General features: G+C 48.2%; 1 protein-coding gene across 1 annotated transcript in view; it reads left to right on the top strand.

Annotated features, from left to right (window-relative positions):
• SLC1A1 (solute carrier family 1 member 1) overlaps positions 1 to 22,481 on the top strand; it is a 74,326-nt gene extending 51,845 nt beyond the window's left edge. The window contains exons 3-12 of the mRNA XM_028117404.2: positions 406 to 498; positions 2,138 to 2,252; positions 3,482 to 3,524; positions 4,832 to 4,930; positions 7,992 to 8,176; positions 9,331 to 9,438; positions 11,312 to 11,434; positions 11,831 to 12,025; positions 18,003 to 18,137; positions 20,301 to 22,481. Of these exons, the coding sequence (XP_027973205.1) occupies positions 406 to 498; positions 2,138 to 2,252; positions 3,482 to 3,524; positions 4,832 to 4,930; positions 7,992 to 8,176; positions 9,331 to 9,438; positions 11,312 to 11,434; positions 11,831 to 12,025; positions 18,003 to 18,137; positions 20,301 to 20,547 (1,343 nt within the window). The 3' untranslated portion in view covers positions 20,548 to 22,481. The remainder of the gene's footprint in view (positions 1 to 405; positions 499 to 2,137; positions 2,253 to 3,481; positions 3,525 to 4,831; positions 4,931 to 7,991; positions 8,177 to 9,330; positions 9,439 to 11,311; positions 11,435 to 11,830; positions 12,026 to 18,002; positions 18,138 to 20,300) is intronic.
• The last annotated feature ends 848 nt before the right edge of the window (positions 22,482 to 23,329 follow it).

The following is a 23,329-nucleotide window of genomic DNA, read 5'->3' as shown; positions in this document are numbered from 1 at the left end:
AATGTTCATTATGTGAGGAAAGAACCATCTCCGTCCTTCCAAGATCAACTTTTTCTGGATCCTGAATTCCAGAAGGGGTTTATCCTGAAGGCTGTGGGGTGACGTGACATACAAATCTTGACGAAGTTCTTGAAGCAGCTGCTGACCAGGCAGTGGGGTGAGCGGGGGAGGTGAGCCTGCCCCTTGCCCGTCTTCCATCTCTATTCCTTGTCTGCAGTTTTGAAGAGCTGATTTGCCCATTGCATCTTAGCCAAACAAAATGTGTGAGATAGGCCTAGCAGGTGCAGAGGACGGCTCTCAGCGCTTTCTTTCACACCTTGAGGATTGAGTGACCTCCAGTCCTGGAAATGACTTCTTTTAAAAACTAATGTAACTTCACTTCTCCCCTCCCCCCCCCCACTGCAGGTGTAGCTGCGCTGGATTCCAGTGTATCTGGGAAAATTGGTCTGCGTGCCGTCATATATTATTTCTGTACTACTGTCATTGCTGTAATTCTAGGTAAAATCTATTTCTGATTCCTTATTCCTCTGTATAGTGGTGACTTTTCCTTTAAAAGTAGCTGGACTTTTTTTAAGGCACTTTTTTTTTTTTTTAATTCAAAAAGTAGTTTTGTCAAACCACCGTGAAGCCTTTGGGCTTAAAGTCTACCCAGCACCTTTTCTATGAAGAAAATACAATACTGACTAAAGTTCAGCCATGATGCTGCTTATTCATGTCCCTAGAAAGAAACAGAAAGAGGGTGAGAGTTCTGTGCTTTACCAGGTTCACTGGGTGGAAGGAGGTGAAGCCAAGAGCTTATATAATTTGTAAACTGAGTAATTAGTCTATAATAGTGGAGTTGAGTGTAATTGTGAAATATTTCCAAAACGATGGCATTTCAGTGCATTTCAGATTTCACATGGTACTGGGAGCTCGCAGCGTCTTGCCAAGTATAAATTCCGCTTGAAAAAGGGAGAAGGTTCTAATACGGGACTATCGCTGCTCTTGTACCTTTGGCATTCTTCTGTGAAGAAAATGCAGTCCGTCCTTTGTGACCTAACGTTTCAAGAAGGATGCCCCGAGTGGGAAGAGAGGCTGGGATGTAGTCAGATGTTGCAGCCAGCGTGACCCTGCTGCTGCTTTAATGGATTGTAGTGAGGTTGGAGTGGTGTGAGGCAGGGCACCGAGGAGGGGCTGAACCCTGCCTTAAACCAAAGCCACGTCTCCTCATGAGGTTCCTGAGGGAGGGAGACATGAAGGGAAAAGTTGGTGTATGTCTCTCTCCAGCAACCCTGAGAGGGAAGAGGGAACCACACCCACCATGGTCCTTGCATCGCCCACTGACTCTTCTCACTGGCAAAACTGAACTGCTCAGCGTCCTGACGTCCTGCCCCCGTGGATTGGCAGCCCCCCAGCCCCAGTCAAGCAGTCTCTGATGCCTCGATCTGTTCTCCAGCCTCCCATCTCTGCTCAGACACCTCAAAGGACAGGAACCCATTACCTCCAGGGGCCAAAATGGCACTCTCAGATACTCCCTGTTTAGACAGTTCCTTTCGGCAAGAATTATCTCTCCCTGTAATGCCTGTTTGTCCCCATTCCGTCCCCTCAGAGTCACAGGGAATACTACTTTTCCTAACCCTGACCCTTTTTTGGATTAGACAACAGTTTTCCAGATTTTTTAAGGCTTGGGGTATGGAAGGAAGAGGAGGCTTGTTCTGTAGGAGCCTCAGGAAAATAACCAGCATCTGTGGGTAAAAGTTACATGAAGACATTGAGTGGGTGCCCTGAGCTGGAAAAGGAATCACCCTCACCCCAACCCCTGCCTAGGCTGACCTCATAAGCTAAAACAAAGAAAATAGAAAATTCTCATCAGCAGGTGTTTCCAGAAGCAATTCTGGAATGCAGCCTCTTCATTTAAAAAAAAAAAAAAAAATGGGAAAAGTTCCTTCTGCTTCGTTTAAATGGAAAAGTCATTAAGGCCCTGCTGAGGTCCCAGCTGAGGCTCAGCATCTTGGCTGGACCTCAGAGTCCTCATTCCAGTATTGTCTGGTGCCACCATGCCTACTCGTTCTAAGAAGGATGGCGGGAGCGGGGGGCACAGGGGGCACAGATGTTCTAGAAGGTTCTTAATGCTCTGTGGTACTCTCCTTGGCCACAGGCATCGTGCTGGTGGTGAGCATCAAGCCTGGCGTGTCCCAGAAAGTGGATGAGATTGACAGGACAGGCAGCAACCCCGAAGTCAGTACGGTGGACGCCATGTTAGATCTGATCAGGTGAGTGTCTTGCCAGCCGGGCAGCTCCATGGGCTTGTGAGGCTGCGGTCACACGGGACCCATGCTTGCTCCGAGGCTCTGCTCTCGCTGGTTTGAAATTTCTGATAGTTTTTGAATCATTGCATGTGTTCAGTGAGCCCTGCGCCCCAAAATTACATAGCCAGGCCTGCTTGCCCAGAGTGTGGTTCCAAGAGGGGTGGGAGGAACAGGCTCTTCTGTCCGGAATCAGGATGGACAGAGATGCAGAAAGTACCTACTTGTTGCATTAAGATGCTGGACTGGGTGGGGGTCAGTTCTGAAGCACACTTAAAGAAATATACTTTTTAACTGTACAGGAGAAACCCTTTTATCAGAAGCAATCAGGGCTGGAAATTGGTCAGTTAATTTTAAGGGAGTCGTTAAAGCAGAGAATCGTAAAAAAAATGGCACAGATATGCATGACATATTTTGTTGAGGCTTTGAATGGCATTTATCTGCTGATTTCTGACATAGGGCCATGGTCTTCCCTTCAGGTGTGTCAGTTGATTATAATTTCGTATCATTTCTCTTGCACCTGCTGCCCTTACAAAAGCATCATGTACAGTTTCCAGGTTCAGTTTCCATGAAGGAGAGCAACAAAACCCTCAGAAACTGCAAAGAAAGCTGAGTGCCAGTTTTTCTTTCCATTTCAGTGGCCCTCCCAAACCTAATTGAACCACAGAAATTTTAGTCACTTGCTTTGGTTGAGTTTCCAGGCATTGAGTTTAGCATTTACAAAAACCACACCTTCCGTTTCATAGTCCTGTTCCATCGATTCACGTCATTTGTAATTCAGTAATTACGCTGATAGTTGCAATTGGCATAAAGACCTTGGGAACAATTGCAGTGACTCTTGGTGAGCATACATTCTCATCCGTGAACATAGAAGGGGACAGAAGATTAAAGACGTCCCTTGACTGTGAGCGTCCACCTGCCCGTGCTATGTCGCACCAAGGACAATGAGCGTATCAGTTACTCAGTGAATCAGCTAAGTGATGGTTGTTTAAGAGCACTTTCTAGACTTGGTTGCAGCTCAGCATGGGGGGAAAAAAATCTTAATCCAAGGAAATATTTGCAAAGGAGAAGCCAGAAGAGAAACCAGAGGACTGATTCTGTGTGCTCCTCATGTTCACCAATGTATTGGGTATGACAGAAACCAAAAACAAAACACTTTTGCCTTAATGTGACACTGCTTTTCATGTCTCCAACAGGAATATGTTCCCTGAGAATCTTGTCCAAGCCTGTTTTCAGCAGGTAATCATAATGACTTTTGCCTCCAGGTTGCTCCCCTCTTCACTTTACCCATTCAGATTTTTATGTCCTGCTATGACCCAGGAACTGGAATGAGCCCATCCCAAATGGCAGGAAATGAACCTATGAATATGCACCTGGAGCCATCGTAGGTGACTTCTCTGCTTCATACCTCTGGTCTTTGGGGCCCCGGAAAGTCCCTGTTGGAACTGACCCAGGCTCCCTTTCCCTGTTTTTGGAGAACCCCGTGGTATTTGCAAAGAATCTTAGATTGTCTGCAGATGCAGCACCCTGCAGAAGCAACCCCGTCTCCTCTCTCCTTTCTCCCTCATGTCGGGAGAGCAGTATCTAACCCCCATGGGGCTTTGTGTTCCTGGTGTTTGGTCTTTTCCTTAATCCTCGCGTGCTCATTGCCGGCATGCCCCACCCCCCGGCCATGTAACAAAGCCCTGATTTTTTTCTCTAGGAAAGCTTCACGGTCTCTTCACTCCGTTTCCTTGCTGCCCTTCTCTCTGTCTGTGCACTTGAAGACAGCGGAGTCTATCCCAAACTGCTGAATTCATTTACATAAATTACACGGACAGAGCCGTCTGTGTATACCAACAAAAATGGCCATGAGCTTGCTCCCTGCCGACCTCCAAGAGGCACAGAACTACCTCTATTTCAAGGTTCAGCCTCAGTGGTCATTTGTAAGGTTCTCAAGGTTGGCAGAGCCTCGGAGGAGTGACATTGATGCCTGGTGTAATAGTATACTAGCTCTTTCTTAAACCTCTCTGCTGAAGCTCAGCAGAACCCAGCAGAGCTGAAGGAAGGAAATTCAACAGAAATCTCACTCATGGACTGGCCCTAAACGGGCTGTTGATTTTGGAACAACCATATAGTTCTTGACATGTACTAAAGTCGTGACTGCATTTATCGAAGTAATGAGGTTGTTTCGCCCACATTAAAAATAATAAATGAATAAACAAATAGAAACAAAATGATTGGCAGGATCCCTGTAGCGTCTGTTAAAGCTCCTCCAGATAAAACCTATACTTTCTTTCCCGTTATCGCTCTGCTTATTTGTCCCTTCTTATGAAAGAGAACATTCTGACATCATTGAACGGTGGCTGTGGGAATCAGGGTTTGGATTTCACGGTCTCGCTTTTTGCTTCCAAAGCCTCGCGGGAGCCAAGAGAGGCGACAGAAGCAGAAGCCTTCCGTGGTACTCATTTAGCCGAAGTAACATATTCCTGTGGTTTAGGCTCAGATGCTTGAAAAGCTATTATTTTGTTTGTTTCTTTGGTCTTCTTTTTCCCTCCAACATGCAGTACAAAACCAAACGTGAAGAAGTGAATACTCCCAGTGAGCCAGGGACGAACATGACAGACGCACCTGTCACGGCCATCATGACAACTGCCATTTCCAAGGTACCTTGTCGCCCGTGCCCCTTCCCCAGTAGGCAGGGGCTGAGTTGTGAGGAGCAAGCAGAAGACGGAAAGACAGTCCTCACTACTTGTGAATTTGTCTACCCACTAAAATGTATTTGTAACCCCCCAAATGAACACGATGCTCCCACGTCATTTGTAGACAGACAAGGAGTGGTAAGAAGTTTAAGTCGCCCAGCACACACATTCCCGGCTGAGGATGAACAGGCTGAGCTCTGCCTTTTTTTTTTTTTCAAGTAGGCTCCATGCCCAACGGGGGCTTGAACTCATGACCCTGAGATCGAGTCGCATGCTCTACCAACTGAGCCAACCAGACGCCCCAGGCTCTGCCTTCTTGTTTCAGCTCTCTTGTAAACAATTGTTCTTTTAGTGGTGTGTTTATGCCACATTTTTTCACATTTTTGTGCTTTTTTATGATGATTTCACTGTTTAAAACGTCCCCCAAGCATAGTGCTGTAGCGCTGTGTGTGGTTCTCAGGGCCAGAAGGCTCTGATGTGCCAGATAGAAAATACATGTGCCTTAGATCAGCCTCACTCAGGCCTGACAGTGTTGGTTGAGTTCAGTGTTCATAACTGCACAATATATATTAAACATTTATGTGTTCTTTAACAGAAACACACGTAAAGGAAGGTTATAGACCGATCATTGGATGAAAATGTTGTGAACATTGGTCCCCAGGAACCTGACCTTGTTGTATGTCCCCTGGGAACGAGGATTCAGTATTTGCTAACTCAGTGTTGGTGGGTGACCGCTTTGTAGAATGAGACCACCAAACATTACGAGAAGCAAGTGAACCACACAGAGAAAAGAATGAGGCTTTTTGTCTCTACTGTCCCTGTCACTCCTTTGAGTTGAGTTGGGCACCTCTAGGAGCTGCGTTAGATATGCAAGACCATGAAATACGGAACACGGGGCCACATCCCTTATCTGAAACTCTCTGCCCAGATGTGATTCAGAGTCCAGAGTTTCCTTTTTTTTTTTTTTTTAAGATTTTATTTATTTGACAGAGAGAGACACAGCGAGAGAGGGAACACAAGCAGGGGGAGTGGGAGAGGGAGAAGCAGGCTTCCCGCGGAGCAGGGAGCCCGATGCGGGGGCTCGATCCCAGGACCTGGAGATCATGACCTGAGCTGAAGGCAGACGCTTAACCATCTGAGCCACCCAGGTGCACCTAGAGTCCGGAGTTTCTCACTCTTGATGCGCCATGCGGTGTAGGCACTGTATGTCATGCAACATGCTGAAACGGGAAATAGGATCAAAGACATCGATAGTTCTGCAGCAGACTCTCGAATATCCTGCCAGATAAGAGAAGTAAACCATAAGTAGCCTCAGTTCAGCTCAGGGTAGGTTCTGCCACCAAGAGTTGGCCATCCTCTCGTCAGTAAAACTCCTGGGTTTTGAGAGCTGTTGGAATTTCAGCATTAGAGCCAAGACCGTAGGGCCTGAAGGAGAACCTCTATAGTCCTGTGGTGGATTTCTGCTGAACATTCTCTGGCACCACACAGACAGAGAAGATTTAAGGAACAAATGTTTGGGAGACTGAGGAATCCCAACTGGATAGCCCGCGGTGGGCTCCTGCTTCCTACTGCAGAAGCCTTAGGTCCCCCGGCTGGCTCAGCGGCCCTCCACGTCTGGGCGCCTCCCTGGTTTCCCAGCTCCCCTCGCAGTGGCCCTCTCTACCCCATCTAGACCCACCTCCTCCGTTTCTCCTTATTCCCACCTTTGCACGTGATCCCACGAAGATTTTTGCAAGCACCCCGCCATGAGCTAGGCCCTGCTGGGCATTGGGATGCCAATGGAGCAGGTAGGGGTGGCCTCTGCCCTCATGTGACGGGCAATGGCAATAGGGAAGGACAGGGTACTCAGGGGCCTTCAACAACAGAGGCTTAAATTAGTTTGGGGGCCATAAAGGAGGAGTAGGAACTCTCCAGGCAGAGTAGGGCAGCCTGGTGCATGATGACTTGTGCCTCTGCTATGCCATTTTTCTGGAATATTCTTCCATCTCCTGGCCGTCTGCCACTCAGGCTGAGCTCTCCCCAACCCCGTGGCCTCCATTCGGTCTCCGCCTGATGCCAGCAACCTGTGGCTTGGCGATGCAGTTAGTTACACACCATCTTGCTATCACTGGCTTGTTTTTCTTATGCTTAATCTTATCTATCTAGCTGTATTTTAAGACTTACCCTGTAGCTGGTGCTGTTAGCACACTCTCGATGCTCGGTAAATATGTGTTTGAGTATATCAGATTATAAGTAAAAAAAATGACGGGCACGCCAGGAGCTTCAACCATTTATAATACTTTGTAAAGCTGGCTTGTACGACTCCGGTTCCGTTATCTCCCTGTGATATCTACCAAAGCGCTTGATCAGCTTGCACCCAACTGGCATTTATCTATGCCTATGAAATCGCTCAGTAAATCTCACGCTGCCCCACTCAGATGAAGTTTTTTTCAGCATCACTCATGCTGTTCTTACCCAGGATAAGGTGAAGAAATGGTTCACGGTAGCAGCTGTTTGGTTAATATTTACATCTCTAAAGTCCTTCTGGTCATCCAAGGTTAGGCAGTAAAGAATGTTTCTGTGCTTCACTATCAGGATAAAACAGATAACATAAAAATGTTCACCGTAGTAAATATTTTGCGCTCCCTGCATTATTGAATGCCTGTCTTTTTCACGCAGACTCCAAACGTAGCTAGTAGTTCAAATAACCTCAAGAAGTGCCTTGATTCTAAAGTTCTTTTGAAAAACGTAAGACATCCCAGAATAAGAACTCTTCAAAAGAAATCTTCAAGTTTGGGTTTTTTGAGAAAGAGAACCAAAAAATCACTTTAAACTTCCATGGCAGGGGGCGGGGGCGGGGGGGGTACAGACTTGGTACATGTGTAGGTGGTTTGCTGTTGTTGTTTCCTCCGCAAGTACTGTTGACTCCGACTGGTAGATTTACTGACTTACTGCATTGGCTGTCGTATCTTCTCATTTCAGGGCCTCTGCCTTCCAACAAAATTATAATCATGCATTAATATATTCTCTTGGTTTTGATCCGCAGAACAAAACACAGGAATCCAAAATCGTAGGCATGTATTCGGACGGCATAAATGTCCTGGGCTTGGTTGTCTTCTGCCTCGTCTTTGGACTTGTCATTGGAAAAATGGGAGAAAAAGGGCGGATTCTGGTGGATTTCTTCAGTGCTCTGAGTGATGCAACCATGAAGATCGTTCAGATCATTATGTGGTGAGCAGATGCCAGTGAATGCCATCTTGCTTCTCCTGACAATTGTCCCCTCAAAGTTAGAATAAAGGGACCTTGTTTCTCCACTGACCTCACCCTAGGAAGGATGAACACGGAATGTCGAGACACTACAGTGGTCGGTAATTCTACGTATTACTCAGGAGTTAGTTGACAAACAAGAATCTGAGTATCAGCCATTGCCTGTTCTACCAAAGCCCTTGGTCAGCTTGCACCCAACTGGCATTTATCTAAGAAATAACTCTTAAAATAATGACTTGAAGGGGTTCCTGGCACGTCAAAACTAAGTGCTTTCCTTGTTAGGCCCAGTGCAGAAGTGATATTCAAAATACTTGCAACTGTATTTCGTTTCCATCCAAATGAAAGCTGCCATTTGGATGAGAACACACCAGCAGCACCACCTGAGTATCTGCCCTGTCCCTGGAGGGGCCAACAAGTCTGCCTTTTCGAGGTGATCTCTGCCCCCACTTACCTCATATTGAGTTGACTCGACACTTTTTACTCTGAAGTGTAGACATTGACAGTGGTTTCGGCCACTTACTCCCGCTGAACCTCAGCTTCATCATGTGTAAAAAAAGGATAATAAAAGTCTACCCCTCGAGGTGGGAAAAGTACATTAAGGGAAATGATGCATGTCAAATACTTAACCCAATACAAGGCAGGCAGTAAGAGCTCCACAAAAAGAGCTGTTATGACCACTTCCACGACTAAGTGTATTGCTCTGTGGCTGATATTACTACAAGACAAGATGACCCAGGCTAGAAGGAGCGTGGTGGCCGTATAGGGAGGGTCAGGCAAAAATGAGATCTGCACCCGGGACCATCGGCAGGACGTATGTGCCTCGGGAGCATGGCACAGGTCAGGCCCCTGTTTAACCACACGTTCTTGCCAAGTTCGCTCACCCAAGGTAGCTTAGGTGGGTGGGATTGAAGGTGCACGCACAGGCACTAAATCCTGGCTCCAGTGTGGTCCACCAGAGCCTGAGCCTGAAACCTTAGCCTCGTTGTGGACCAGGTGCTCCTCTCACCCGAGCGCATGTGCCGAGCCGAGGTGCACGCCCTGGATTGTTTCCTCCCCAGCAATCCCACCTCGAGGAGACACCTGATGACGGAAGTGTCTTTGCTGTGCTTACATTCTAGTTATATGCCGCTCGGCATTTTGTTCCTGATTGCCGGGAAGATCATAGAAGTCGAAGACTGGGAAATATTCCGCAAGCTGGGCCTTTACGTGGCCACCGTCCTGAGTGGGTATGGCAGACTCGAGAGAGGAAGCGGGAACTGTGTTTGAGCTGCTGGGTCGCTGCTGAGAAGCTGTGTTTCAGTTATAATTGGCTTCTCCCTCGTGCTGAGGAAGATGGGGTTCAGAGATAAGAGAGCGGGGTGGGGGGGCTGCCCTTTAACAGCTGTACTGGGGGAGGATCACACTGTGCTAATTGCCAGATCTTGGCAGAACAGCCTGGACCATGGTTTACTGCTGCCTTTATTAGTTGTGTTAAGATCCTTTATTGAAACGAGCAGAACCCACTGGAAGCCTCTCTTGGCATTCACTTCTTCAAGGATGGAAACTCACCAAACTTGTAAGAATAGCCCACAAGGACCACAGCCCCAAGAAAGAAATCAGGCAGGGCCTGAATGAAATGAGACTCGAGCAAGTAGGAGCGGGTGGCCAGTTGGTTCCAACCCCGTTGGTGGGACTGGGCACTGCTACCACGCCCAGTACCATCCGAGTGTCAGAGAGGATGCTGGGAAGATCTTCAGGCTGGGACGAACTGGGTGAAGCAGGGAGGCAGCAGGGGACAGGTCATTTGCATATTTATTGCAGCCCAGTTATTGGTTCCTTGAGGGGAGGTAGGGTGAGGTAAGTTAGGAATAGTGCCCCTGGATATCTAGCAGGGGCAGGATACGTCACATGTGCTAAGAAATATGGACCAAGGGAATGAATAAACATCATCAACACTCCCACAGGTCAGTGCCCCCAAATACCCGCCTTGAGCAGTGAGCTCACCTGTTGGAACTTGAGTTCCCTGGGGAGTCCATCTGTGTTTACCTAAAGCACAGCCCTTCCAGCCAACGAGAAGAAGCCTGGGTGTCCACAATGGGAGGGCCAGCGTCCGATCCCAGGGCCCTAGCCGCATGGGAGCAGGGCTGTCTACCCTTCTAGAGGCCAGGGCCTGTGTCCAGGGAGTGATTTGGCTGAGGTTTATTATGCTGAGCCATTTTAGAACACATTTCTGCTGGTTCCTGTTCAATTGTCCTACCTGGGTTTCTAACAGAAAACTAAATTTCTCCTAGTTCCTAGTCACATGCCTGCTATCTAGAAGACCCCCACGATGGATCTTCAGGATCTGTATTTTCAATGGCCATTTCTTACTTCAGCTTTAAATAACTGATCTGTAAACTCTTACATGGCACCTGCTGGATCGATCTCATTTTTTAAGCCCCCTGTTTTGTGTAACCTGTATATTCCTACGTGAAACAAGGAGTCGTTTCGGAAGGCAGGAACAACAAAGAAAAGAGGGTCGATCCTGAAGTATGACTATAGGAGAGCAGGGACTCGCTCCTTCCTGCAACCTGCCTGCCCTCTTGGATAGTGGACACCATCCAGCAGGACAGCAGTGTGCTCCAGGGAACAGAGGGGCTGGGTGTAGGATGAGGGTTTCTGGTAGCACTGTGTGTGGAGCCACAGAGCTGCCAAGAAGGAAAGGTCCACTCGACCTAGGGAGGTGAGGGAAGGCTTCCTGGAGGAGGGGGGAGCCTTTTGCTGAGTCTTAGAAGAGGGGTAAGAATTCAGCAAGCAGAAGGAACTGAAAGTACATTAGCACCTATTGCAGGAATAGCACATACAGGGCTTGGCAGTGTGACATACGTGTTCTGTGAGCTCTGAAATGTGGATTCAGCTACTGGCTGCACCACTTTGACAAGACACTTCATTTGCTAGTTGAGTCTCCTCATCCTCATTGGTGGAATGGAGACATATATCCCTGCCGTACTTCTCATTTTCTTTTGGATCATTATGGAAATCAAGTGATCTATCATGAATTTTTTAAAAAGCTCTTTGGAAAAAAGGATTACTATGAGGAGGTGTGTCCTCTATGCACCTGCTTCTCTCTCTTGTTTTCAGACTCGCGATCCACTCCATCGTCATCCTCCCACTGATCTACTTCATAGTCGTACGGAAGAACCCTTTCCAGTTTGCCATGGGAATGGCTCAGGCTCTCCTGACAGCTCTCATGATCTCTTCCAGGTGAATAGAGGAGGGGTGTCCGGGAGAAGTCTCTGGGCCACACCTTGTCAGCTCTCACCGGTCACACTTGAGAGCTGTCCCGGCCACATGTGAAGCTGACGACTTAGTAGCTGCCTTTAACTCAAGGAATGACCTCTGTATTCTCTGCCCGTGTCCTTGAATATTTCTGCCCCCTGCTGGGCATTTCCTGCCCTCATGGCACGGCCTGCAGCCCAAGAATGGGTTATACCATAACCTGGAGCAGCGGCAGACCCAGCACATTCTCATTCCTGGACCTGCCGAAAGTGCCAGCACGCTTTGGGCTCTGGGTTTGGTCTTTGGCATAGAAGTGTCTCTTCAGACAGGGGTGGAGCTCCGGCGTTAGACCAGAGGTTCCTTTCTCTTTCTCTCTCGCAGTTCTGCCACACTGCCGGTCACTTTCCGCTGTGCTGAAGGAGAGAACCAGGTGGACAGGAGGATCACCAGGTTCGTGCTGCCCGTGGGGGCTACGATCAACATGGACGGGACCGCCCTCTATGAAGCAGTGGCGGCCGTGTTCATTGCACAGTTGAACGGCCTGGACCTGGGCATCGGGCAGATCGTCACGATCAGGTAGGGCACAAGGTCGCACTCGTGCTCGTCTCTGTTACTGGAATTGTCTCAAGGAAAAGTTGCCTGTGGGGGAAAGAAAATAAATCGCCTGCGAAGGGAGATCAGGAATGGTCCACTGGTGGATTGGTTTCCTTGGTCTACAAAGCCCCTCCCCAAGATTACACACAACTTTATTACAGGAGGTGGAGTTGTGGTCGGTAGGGTTTCTGCTTCAGGGTCTGGAGAGCCGAAGGCATCACTGTTGGTTCAGCATGCCCGCTGGGTGCTAGGCACACAGCAGATACCAAGGATTCAAGGTAGAATAAGACCCAGTCCCTGCTTTCAGGGGGGTCCCCAGTATGTAGGGGGATCCAGATATCTAAGCAAATGGTGGGGGGTGTGGTAAGAGCTATCATGGAGGTTTGAGGGGGCACGGAGGGCGCCAAAGAAGGAAGGGAAAGTGAGGAGAGGCTTCCCGGAGAAGGGGAAGGTTTAGTTACGGTTCAGAAGAAGAAGAAGAATTTAGTAGGAAAAGAAGGAACCCAAGAGCATCTGGGGTAAAAGGCTAGCTCGTACCGGGGCCCGTGGCATAACCACGGCCTGGTTACAGAGGACAGATTGCTGGATGTGGCTGCATAGAGTGCGACGTGGAGAACGTGGAGAAACGAGGGCAAGGATCATCTCATGAAAGCTTCATGGGAGGCGCTCATGGAAGAGGCTCGGACAGTCTCTCATCACATGGACGCATTTGAATTTTTAAAGGATAACTTGACAGTACGGGGGGTGGACTGGATGGGGACAGGAACGCAAGCTGGAAGACCAGTTGGGAGACTACTGCAGAAGTCCAAGTGAGGAATTAAAAGGCCTACATCAGGGGCGCCTGGGTGGCTCAGTCGGTTAAGCGTCTGCCTTCGGCTCAGGTCATGATCCCAGGGTCCTGGGATCGGGCCCCGCATCGGGCTCCCTGCTCAGCGGGAGTCTGCTGCTCTCTCTATCCCTCTGCCCCTCCACCCCACTGGTGCTCACTCTCTCAAATAAAATCTTTAAAAAAAAAAAAAAAGCCTACATCAAGGCGCTGTCACTGAGGATGGAGAAGAGCTAACGAATTCAAGAGGCATCTGTTGGATTCAGAGTGAGGGATAGGAAGGGGGGCGGTTGGGATGACCTCCAGGATCGGCAGATGGTTCTGGACTGGCTAATGGTGATTACCAGAATGAGACTAGTGGAAGAGAAGCAAGCACAGGTGGGAAAATAAAGAGCTTATGCTTTTTGCCACGTTGAATTTGAAATGCCTTCAGGACATCAGGTGGAACTCTGCAGTGAGAAATGTGCAGATACGAGTGTCAGAGGCATCGGGGGAGGGCGGTCATCAAGCACATGATTATGAGTCAGTCATCCATGTTTGAGACTTAGCTTCCCCGTGATTAATGGTGACCTTGGCCGAGGTACTTGAATTCTATAACCTTCTGTTTTCTCACCTGTAAAATATGGATAATAAGAGTGCCTACGTTTTATGCAAGTAGTGATAATTAAGTCAGTGCACGTAAAATGCTTCAAACAGTGTGTACATAGTGAGCGCTCAGGGGATGCTGAGAATGTTGGGCTGGTGTTGCGTAGTAGAGAGGGCTTGTGCCAAATAGAAGACGACCAAGAACTGAGCCCTAGAAAATCCTGATATTAGAGGCGGGCAGAGGAGGGGAGAGCCAAGAGGGAGACCAAGAAGGAACAGAAAGGTAGGGACAGCCATCACATCATGGAAGCCCAGAGAAGAGAGATTTCCAAGGATGAAACACTCAACAGAGCCTGATGCTGCAGAGAATTCTACTCAGATGAAGACCGAAATTTTCTACTCAAGTAGATGCTGAAAATGTCATTAATGAATTTTGCCAGCGTTGTTGCTCTAAAATAGTCCTGTTCAAGATGGTAGCCACCAGCCACACACAGGTTGGATTGGACAGAGCAGACACACACAGGAGGTTCCATCGTTGCAGAATTAGGTTCTGTCATGGAAGATTCTACTGGCCAGCGCTGCTTTGCAGGGATGGGTTGGGTTTAGAGCTAATTCATTCAGTTTAGAGTGGAAGTTCACAACTAAACTGGGTCCCTAGGCCTACACAAGGCTGAATCTGGCCTTTCCGAGTTAACTCACTCTTGCATCCCCGGTACTTGGCACAGGCGTAAACTGCAGGCATAGAGTAAGTTCTAACAATGTTCTAATACGGTATATTTTTAAGTCTTCCCCAACCCTAAATCATAAAGTACTTAGTGCCGTTAGCTTGAAGCTAACTGAAGACAAATGCCGACTAGACCATTGGCACATCAGCTGGGAAACTCTCTGTACTGCGTGGTCTATAAAGTGTCCGTGGCTTAAGAGCTGAAAGAACTTGAGGACAGTCCTGTAGTTTGAACAGCAGTGAGTGTGTTAAAATCGAAACCTTGCATCGTGCCTTAGAAAGCTCCACAACCACCTGGGGTCCAGTGCTTGTCACTTTGGTCCTTCCAAGTGCCCTTGGCCACCTCCCTCACCGTGGCCTGTGGGACCCAGTCTGCCCTGGACTGATTTCCGAGAGGTGCCCGTTGGTTTGGGTATTTGCTGCTTCGTGGTGAAGCCCCTCCCCCTCCCTCAGTCATGAGTTCCCTAGATCTTTCTAACCTTGTTTTTTTGTTAACCTGACTGCTAGACAAATAAACTTTGGGCAGAGAGGCTAAATAATTCACATCCAAACCTGTCCCATCCCCACCCCCGGCTCTGGTGTATTTTTTTTTTTAAGATTTTATTTTTATTTTTAATTAATCTCGACACCCGACATGGGGCTCAGACTCACGACCCTGAAGATCAAGAGTTGCACGCTCTCCCGACTGAGCCCGCCAGGCGCCCCTGTATCCTTAAATCAGACTTGCTGATAAATAACCACTGGCCCAGAGCCAACAACCACAACTGTGAGGCCCAGAGTAATCACTGACCTAAAATTTAAAATCCTCTTTGGCTCTGCCAGGGACAGAATGAAATAATAAACATGGTTTTTCCCTTCACAAGTTACAGTTGCGGCTCATGCGGCTGATGGTTAGAGACCGATAGTTCATCTCCTTCTGTGGCCCGTTTGGCCCGACATCAAAGAAACTTAGGCGCCATCCACCCAAGACAAACCCTTACGTGGTTTTATCGTTATATTCAGTAATCAAAGGTTACGACTGATTGAAAATAGGATAAATATGCTTAAAATGAAAGATGATGACTGGATTTGGGGCCTAGAGGAGGAAAGGAGCAGTTGTGGGGTTTTGTAGCAATGAAGGGTGATCCGGGGGGCAGCGCAGGTGGGACTAGCGGCTGCTGACGTAGCAAAAGTGGCCTCAGTGTGGAAGGATCCGACGCGGCCAGGTGCTGTCCCGGATGCCCTCCACATCCTACCTCAGTTCATCTTCATGACGCCCCGCGACATGGTCTCCCCATCCCACAGGCAAGAACCGAGATCCAGAGGGAACTCGCCTAAGGATGTGCTGCTACTGAAAACAGGTCTTTCTGACGCTCAAACCTCTGCAAGCTTCAGTTCACACCCCAGGCCTAGCCTCGATGGGACCTGAGCTAAGTGTCCTGTCTGAAAACTAGATCTCAATGCCAGGAAAGAACTGTCTACCGGTGATTATTTTGTGTTCGTCTGTGAAAACCCTCTAAAGACAAAGTCGAATATATTCAAGCCAAAGGAATAGGTTTTTATATTTTTCCCCATTCTGAAGATTTATAGTTCCCAGTCTCAGACCAAAGCCAGTCAAATGGCTGAAGTTTAGGAAGCAAGGTCAAGGCTCCAGGGCAGAGTTTTCTTTGACAAAGTGGGTTTTGAGTTTCGAGCCCAGCCACAGGCTAGAGGGACGTGGTTAACCGTGATGTGTTAGGACTTCCAAAAGGGATCTGTGGTCATGGGCACAAATCACTTCTGGCAGAGAAAACCCACTGTTGCATTCAATTTGAATTTTTTTTCAACCAGCATTGAAATAAACTTAGGTTTTCCAAAGAGTACTTCAGTCAGAACAGATCTAAAGGATTCTGTAGGCCTGAAACATTTCGAGGAATTGGGACAGCCCAGAAATCTTTAATTTACTGTGAATTGGTGGCCACAGCCGCTGAAAGAAAAGACACTTGTCGAAGAATGCTGGCTTTTGCTTGACCGTACCCTCCAACACCATCTGCAGCACATGAATGAGTCATGGAATCAGCTTCGTTCGAACTCTGAGGCTTTTGAGCCCACAAGAATATAGATTTGTGGACAGAATCAGGGATTCTTCTAGTTTAAATGGACAGTTTCTACATCTTCACCTTTCGACCCAGTGGCCTCCTTGGCCTAAGGATGAGAATAGGAGTCCAAAACGTAGAGTGGGTGTCCTTTCAAGTTCATTCAAAATTCAGGGGCTTCTCAGGGCATGCTGAGCCCTTGTTTCCTCTTTTTAATGTCAATTCAATTAATTAGCATATAATGTACTATTAGTTTCTGAGGTAGAGTTCAGGGATTCATCACCCAGTTCTCATCACATCACATGCCGTCTGTAATGCCCATCCCCCAGTTACACCACCCCCCGACCCCCCTCCCCTCCAGCAGCCCTGTTGTTTCCCTACAGTTAAGAGTCTCTTATGGTTTGTCTCCCTCTCTCATTCTGTCCTGTTTGATTTTTCCTCTTCCCCTATGATCCTCTGTTTTGTTTCTTAAATTCCACATATAAGTGATATCATATGATAATTCTTTCTCTGATTGACTTATTTTGGTTAGCATAATACCCTCTAGTTCCATCCACGTTGTTGCAAATGATAAGATTTCCCTTTTTGATGGCTGCATAATATTCGTGTGTGTGTGTGTGTGTGTGTGTGTGTACCACATCTTCTTTATCCACTCATCTGTTGATGGACTTCTAGGCTCTTTCCATATTTTGGCTATAGCCAACATTGCTGCTATAAACATTGGGGTGCACATGCCCCTTCAAATCACCACATCTCTGTCTTTGGGGTAAATACCTAGTAGTGCAGTTGCTGGATCGTAGGGTAGCTCTATTTTCAACTGTTTGAGGAACCTCCATACTGTTTTCCAGAGTGGCTGCACCAGCTTGCATTCCCACCAACAGTATGAGAGGGTTCCCCTTTCTCTGCATCCTTGCCAACATCTGCAAAATGACCAGATTTAAATAAGGATGATATTTTCGATGAAAACCAGCGCATTCCAAAGGGAAGAATCCCTAGTGCCACATTTTATCTGCCCAGGAGGGATCTTTTTAAATACACAGTAATGAGGTTCATCTGACTGCCTCTCTCGGTTCCAGACCTCGCTTCCATTTGCAGAAAGTGCATCCACTAGCAGAATGGAGCAGTCAGGAATAAACGCTTGTACCTCGGCCAGGAGGCATGGCTGTCCCTCAGTTCAGTGCCATGAAGGGCAGCTCCAGAGGCCAGGAGCCTTGTGATGTCAGGAAAGTGCATAAAACCTGCTTGATCGCTGCCCCCTTCCTTCGCCTTCACCTGAAATATGCTTCCCATCTACATGTATTACCCTCCCTCTGACCGGCCTTCAAGGCAACATCACCTCCGGGCATATGAGATGCCAATGAGTGATTGGCCGTGTGAGTAGTTGGACACAGGGAGAAGGAAATCAGGGAGAGAGGTCACTGGCACCTGTTGAAGATGATGGATGCCTGCAGGGGTCTCTAATGCCTTCTGCGCACACCGCGGTTGGTGGACTCCTGCCTTCCTCTTGAATATCCCTCTTGCCCGTTCTTTGCCCCTCAGGGAGTTCTTCCCTTCCTGGCAGACAGATTTGCTGTATCTCCCCCCACTGGAAGGAGATCGACACCCCCCCCCGGTCCCCCACAGCTCTCCAGTGAGGCCGAGCTGATGCTCAGCAGAGAACAGATTCTACCCGGCCCATCTGGGGACACAGCGATAACAGCCAAGGGGACTAACGGTTTCGGGGAGGAACAGGTGTCTAACTCCTTCTGCGCCGCTGTGTTTTGGCTGCAGTGTCACAGCCACGGCCGCCAGCATCGGAGCTGCCGGGGTGCCTCAGGCCGGCCTGGTGACCATGGTGATCGTGCTGAGTGCTGTGGGGCTACCTGCGGAGGATGTGACCCTAATCATCGCCGTTGACTGGCTCCTGTGAGTTTGGGGTAGACGCAGTGCCTCGGCCGGCTGGGCAGGCGGGCTTCCCAGCCCTGCAGAATCTGCAGTCTGCTGCCATCCTCTCCTCACATTGCCTAATGCGCCATCTGTTGCCGCTTTAATGTCCCTCTGACCAGGCCATCTGATAACGTGCTTAAAAATTAACTCGTTAACTCTGGCGGTGATTTTAAAAAAGGCCAGTGCTCTCCATTAGTGCATTTATACCTGCTAATGCTCAAGGATAGGAGGTGGGTGTGGGGGGAGACGCGCATAAAATACTAAGGTGAGGAAGCTGGACAAGGTCCCGGACTTTCCAGACCCCAGAGGCTCCCCTCACCTCTCTGGGCCCTGGGTCAGCCTCACTGGTTTAGAACTGCCTGGTTCAAAGGCAGCCCATCTCCCCGAGACCTTCAGCATCGTCAGGGGCGGGGGCACGAACAAAGGCTTTGGGGTCAGGCGGGCTTGAGTGTGAATCCCTGTTCAGTGTCTCAATGGCTGTTTGGCCTGGAGCAAGTTCCTTAGCTTCTCTGAGGACCAGTTGCCTTATCTGTGAGATGGGAAAGATTCTGCATATTTCATTAGGTGGGTGCAAGGACTGAGTGAGCTAATGTGAGCACCGCGTCTAGAACAGTGTCTGGCGGCCGATATGTGCTCAATAAATGGCAGGTTTTATTGTTATGATTAGAATGGACAGTTCACGTCTCAATCGACAGTTCTCTCACACATCCACACACGTGCACAGGTGCGTGCACGCGCGCACACACACACACAGGGCTGAGGAACACAGCAGAACATCTGGGCAGGAATATGCCTTGTGTGACCCCCCCCCGCAAGGTTCAAGTTAGAATGAACCTGGGGTCCCCGGCTTTGTCCTTAATACCCACTCTGTGCATTGGTCTTCCTGCATCTAGGCCTGGCTCTGTCCCCTGGCCATCAGGGGGCACGCATGGCTCCATGTGGAGCCTTTACTCAGAACCAGCCCGGGGTTCCCGGGGAGTACAGTGCTGGGTGGTTTGCAGGTAGTAGCTGACATGATGAAGATACAGTCACCCCCCAGAAGGCAAAAGCTCCAGAAGGCAGGCTGTGTAAGGCCCCCCAGCAGCTGGCTGGTTCTGCAAGCCCCCAGCTGAGGTGGCCCCTTTCTTGCCAAGATACCCTCTCACTGAGGCAAGTGCTTCGAGTTTTCTTTCTAGTGATGAGGGTGGGTTTGCACTTGTCTCCTTTCCCTGATTCGTCCTGGAACCGGTGACCTTCAGTTCCAAGATACCGAGAGAAGTCAAAGGTCCGGTCTGGTCCATGGGATGAAAAGACACTGGTTGGTTCATACCAGGGTCTAGTTCAATCCATGGCCTCGTTCTAGATCACAGCAGGGCATCCAGAATGGGGCTAGATAAACACTGTTGGCCTCTTCTGTCCTGCAGAGGTCGTTCTCATGAGAAAGTGTTCACGTGCACACTTGTTCCCAGCAGTGCCCCACGGTCCTCTCACCAGGATGCCTTCCCTGCTGCACACCTTCCTGCCGCAGCGTCTCCTCCAAGCCGTCTGGGAGTTCAGGCCGGCCCAGGGTGCCACAAGGAGGAAGCCACTCCTCAGCTGGTCCCAGCTTTCTGGGCCTGTGCTCTGTGGTGTCCCTGCTGGCTTGCTGGTAGAGTGACGCCATGTGGCAGAGAAATGACTGTACCAGGGACACAAACACACAGAGACACTCGGCTGCACCCACAGACACACACTCCCCCTCGGCATGTACACCACCCACAGGATGCCCTCTACTTAGCCAAGAGCGAACCTGGAAACGCCCCAAGACAGGGTAGGCGTGAGAGGCTTGTTCAATTCTGACTCTCCCTCAGCTCCCCCAAAATAGCTGCAAAGACTATTCACATTTGTTTGGGAGGGGAGGATGGAATTTTGGGAGACTGGTGCTGGATTTAGGAGGGTCATTGTGACTTCCTGGGAGCACACACCCGGGGAGCCCGTTTGCTCATTCTGTACTTCTGTGAGACCCCTTCTGCACCAGGCCTGTGGGGAGAGCAGCCTCTGATCCAGCCACGAGGATGGCACTTTCTCTGTTTACTTAATTCATACCTGAATGCTTCAGATCCTTTTCTCTCTCCAGTGGCAACTGGAACTGAACTGCAGGCCTCCTGTCTCTCTGTTCCCCAGGGACCGGTTCAGGACCATGGTGAACGTCCTCGGTGATGCCTTTGGGACAGGCATTGTGGAGAAGCTGTCTAAGAAGGAGCTAGAGCAGATGGATGTTTCATCGGAAGTCAACATCGTGAACCCTTTTGCCTTGGAATCCACAATCCTGGATAACGAAGACTCAGAAACCAAGAAGTCCTATGTCAACGGAGGCTTCGCCGTAGACAAGTCTGACACCATCTCGTTCACCCAGACCTCACAGTTCTAGGATCCCTGGCTTCACAGGACCAGGAATGATGAAGGACAGCTCCATGAGAGTCATCTCTTAGCAAGTTCAAACATTAAATAGCGAAGAGAAGAACACTAATGGCCAACTGTACATTTGATTTGATATATAGACTTCCAGATTATTTTCTATATTTGGATTCACAGCTTTCACTCTCCGGGTTCTGGGATTTGGGGTGGGGTAACATGAAAGAAAATAGATTAAAAGGAAAGCTGGATCCATGTCTGGATTGTAAAAATTCTATGAGAGACAAAGTTTGGAAGCAGATGGAGTAGTAACTGTTGGATTAGGACATGGATGTGAAAGAAAAATTGCTTTCTCATACACAGTCCAGTGTTTTAGGTTTTTTTTTAAAAAAAATACTCTTGTTGATTACAAATTTTTACTCAAGCTTTCTATTGGCATGGATTTCCTTTGATCTCTCACATTTTTCTAGATTAGAATGCATATAAACACCTCTCCCACATCAACGTGCCAAATTGTCCATTTTTAACTCATCTCCAGCCAATTTCAAAGTAACCGCTTTGAAAGAAAACAGACTAGCACAGTTCTGCAATCAGTGTTTTAAGCTGGGCGTGGGGTTTTGTGGGAAGGGTTCTTTCTTCAATGTACTGTATTGGGACACTGGTAACTAGTAACCCAGTGTTCAGTATAGAGCTAAATAGATAGATGTGTATATATTTATTATTTTCATATAGGTTGCCAGAGATCAGAATTGAACTGTCAATGTGAAATAAAGAGCTCTCCTTGTACTTGAATAATAACTACGATCTCAATCCAGATCTGCTTTGGGACTTATCCATACTCCTGCCTCAGGAGCACGAGATTGAAAAATCATACTGTCTGATTGTTCCACCTCTGTGTGTCAGCCTCAAAGCAGACATGTCTTAGGGTGATACTCCAAGGTGGCATTGCCATTCATCTACAACTCCCAGGCTCTACTGCTGGGAGGGAATCCATATCAGCTCTATGTAAGATGGTATACAAAGGTGTCACGCACATAAGGCTGGATGTGTTTTTATCCAGCTGGAAGGCTTCATTCTTCCAAGGTCAATTATACCCACTTAAAAATGACAGGACTTCGCCCTTTTGTACCTCTCAGGGCCCAAACCACAGTGGCAGGCTACCAGCTGAGTTGTATTTGAACATGGGTTTGATGGATTGAACAAGTCACATTGGCCAGAAGAAGCATGGTCCCTACCCTGGATTCTTGCAGAGTTAAGTCCCACAATATGAGACATTGGTTATCAGTGGTTCAGGGAAATTCTTCCATTGTATGAAAACTCGTCTCCTCCTCAAGGGGGGATTGTTCCAACTAGTAGTCTCGTCATCTCGGCCCTGCTCCTTACCATCCGTTTCCTATCATTCTTCTGCTAATTTATGAAGATAGTTTATTAAAAATCTATGCTTCAGCTCTCGTCTTGTAAATAACACAACATAAAAACTTGTATTTACACTGAGATCCAAAATAGTCCCATTTCTGCAGTATCGAGTAGCCAATTTCAGCCTGTGCTTTACTATTTAAGAAACCACTGTGCCAAAGATCATGGGAAAGTAAATAAATGTTCACTATTGACCACCCGTACCTGAAAAATCTAGAAGAGAATGATACTGGATTGTTGTGCAAACACCACAAATATGGACCAGTGATTGAATGTGAGTTTTTAAAATGCAAATATCGATGGTGTGCATTGGAAGTCGATCTAAATGTCGACGCAGTTGAATCCATCATTTGTCAGGGGCTGAAATGTCTTACCCCCTTGGCCTTGGCTCAGATCTGAGGCACAAGAGCTGGCAGAGCTGTCCGTGAGCTGCAGGTCACCCTTATTTTGGAGCAAGTTTGTAACCAGCGTCTTAACACACTGTGCTGTTAACTCATAAAAGAGAACAGTGTTCCATTTCAGTCTCAATAAATACTTCCATCCCTCCTCCTTGCCAGCCTTGTTGTTCCTTTATCTGTTCTTTCATCTCACTTACTCAGAGGGGGTGTGGGAAGGTGGAGACATGGTCAGTTGACTCAGATGGGAAACGGATTATTGTTTTCAAAACTGTTTACACTCAAAGATAATAAAGCAGGGCTTGAGGAAAAGTAACCTGATTCTTCACGTGAATCCGTGGGGATGACAAGGCTGAAATAGTGCCCTAAATGAGGAACAGTTCGTCCGTATTTTATCACTGAGAGGAAAGGGATGGTATAATTTGGCTAGAAATTCCTATACTGGGAGGGAGTCTTATCTCCATGTGATGGTGCCCTGGTTTCACAGGAGGACAAGTCCTGCCCTCTGAGATGTGCCTGCGAACGACCAGTGCTGTATTAAGGGATGCCATAGTCCTGCCCGGAACCTGTGTCATGACGGGGTCCTGCTGGTGGACTCACTTGTCTATGACGGACAACAAACAAATGGACAACTCCCTACCCTACTGAGAGAGGACAGTGTCACAGAAAAGCTTATCACTACCTGGCCAGACTAATTCAGGACAGCTACCTCTTCAGGTGACACGGGATAAAACACCCAGCACCAGAGCTACTCAGAGACTTGTTTGGAAGAGTTAATACGCCTGAGCAGGGCCCCCCCATGACTTTGATCTTGCCCAGAGTATACTCATGTACAGAGGAACAGTGTTATCAGCTCTAATAAATGACTATTCCTCAACAAATCTTTGTGAGCCCACTGGGTACAAGGCCCTCTATTAAAAACACACCCCGTTGTTCGGAGAGCTTGAGAAAACTGGGCTTGGCTTATAGTCAGGCAGTGAGCCAGCA

Source organism: Eumetopias jubatus, unplaced genomic scaffold (assembly GCF_037043125.1).
Source record: "Eumetopias jubatus isolate StellerSeaLion01/CBP00866 unplaced genomic scaffold, mEumJub1_p1.0 scaffold_15, whole genome shotgun sequence".
NCBI classification, from domain to species: domain Eukaryota; kingdom Metazoa; phylum Chordata; class Mammalia; order Carnivora; family Otariidae; genus Eumetopias; species Eumetopias jubatus.
Note: the sequence above shows the minus strand (reverse complement) of the source record. Positions and strands in the feature narration are given on the sequence as shown.